The sequence below is a fragment of the Penaeus monodon genome, chromosome 15 (genome assembly GCF_015228065.2).
Source record: "Penaeus monodon isolate SGIC_2016 chromosome 15, NSTDA_Pmon_1, whole genome shotgun sequence".
NCBI classification, from domain to species: domain Eukaryota; kingdom Metazoa; phylum Arthropoda; class Malacostraca; order Decapoda; family Penaeidae; genus Penaeus; species Penaeus monodon.
In genome coordinates this window covers 35,944,044-35,944,936 of record NC_051400.1, presented here as the reverse complement: position 1 = coordinate 35,944,936, position 893 = coordinate 35,944,044, and the positions used below count along the sequence as shown (strand labels likewise).

General features: G+C 34.2%; 1 protein-coding gene across 7 annotated transcripts in view; it reads right to left on the bottom strand.

Moving 5' to 3' along the window:
• The window catches only part of LOC119581992 (pneumococcal serine-rich repeat protein-like), a 14,058-nt gene that overhangs the window by 2,382 nt on the left and 10,783 nt on the right, over positions 1 to 893 (bottom strand). For 5 of the 7 annotated variants that reach the window (XM_037930181.1, XM_037930182.1, XM_037930184.1 and 2 more), the window contains one exon: positions 577 to 710. In XM_037930181.1, coding sequence (XP_037786109.1) covers positions 577 to 710 — 134 coding nt within the window. Of the gene's footprint in view, positions 1 to 45; positions 281 to 576; positions 711 to 893 lie in introns of those variants that run through there. The other 2 variants (XM_037930186.1, XM_037930183.1) reach the window with 2 other exon arrangements.

Below are 893 nucleotides of genomic sequence, written 5' to 3'. Positions count from 1 at the left end.
CTATCACTACATATTTTGTTAAATACTTCACAAGGAAGAACGTTGTGAAAGATCTGTAAGTCCAAAGTTCAAGCAGCCTTAAATACTTGGAACAAAGATAGACAAACTATAAAATATAAAGGAATGGTCTGATTAGAGTGGAACTAACTAGAAGTGTTAAAGCTGAATTCACAGTAAGTGAAAAAAAGGAGTATCTGCTCTGTTACATAAATGAAGGAATGACAAAAAAAATGGTTAAGTAGGGCAGATAGAAACATGCCACAATTTTTTTGAATGAAACCTGCCAGAAGAAACACAAGAAGAGAAGATCAGCAAAGTGTGTGAATCTTAAGCACATAAGATTTATATATACACACACATATATATTTTTAAGAATATTAATGAAAAGGAGTTAATGTTTTACTATATCAGCTAATTAGAGAAACTTTAAGAATATCAGGTTATTTGGAGCAAACCCGTATTAATAGCAATGAAATCTTCACTGGGTTATCTCATTTTCTTACTTGTTTTAACTTAAATAGATATTATATAAACATATTGCAAAAAATACCTCATAAAAAAATATTCTGCACTGACCTGCGATGCCTTCTCCCTTGGCTGTAAGCGTATTGGCTGCTCTGGGCTTGAATCGGCCGTGCCACTCGCACTGTCTGCCTGAATGCCTTCTGCTTGCGAGTCTTCCCAGTCACCTTCAGCAGCATCACCTGCATCTAACAGTGCGTAGAGATATAAATGCTATATATGATTGTACATAGGAGCTGGTGTGACTCCTGGTGTTATCAATGATAATAAGATACCTCTTAATTGTCCTTTTAATATTTAAGGGACTAGGAAATAAATAAACATTTACATAAAATATATCCTTATTCAGGCCTCATTGGAATAAGAGTGTA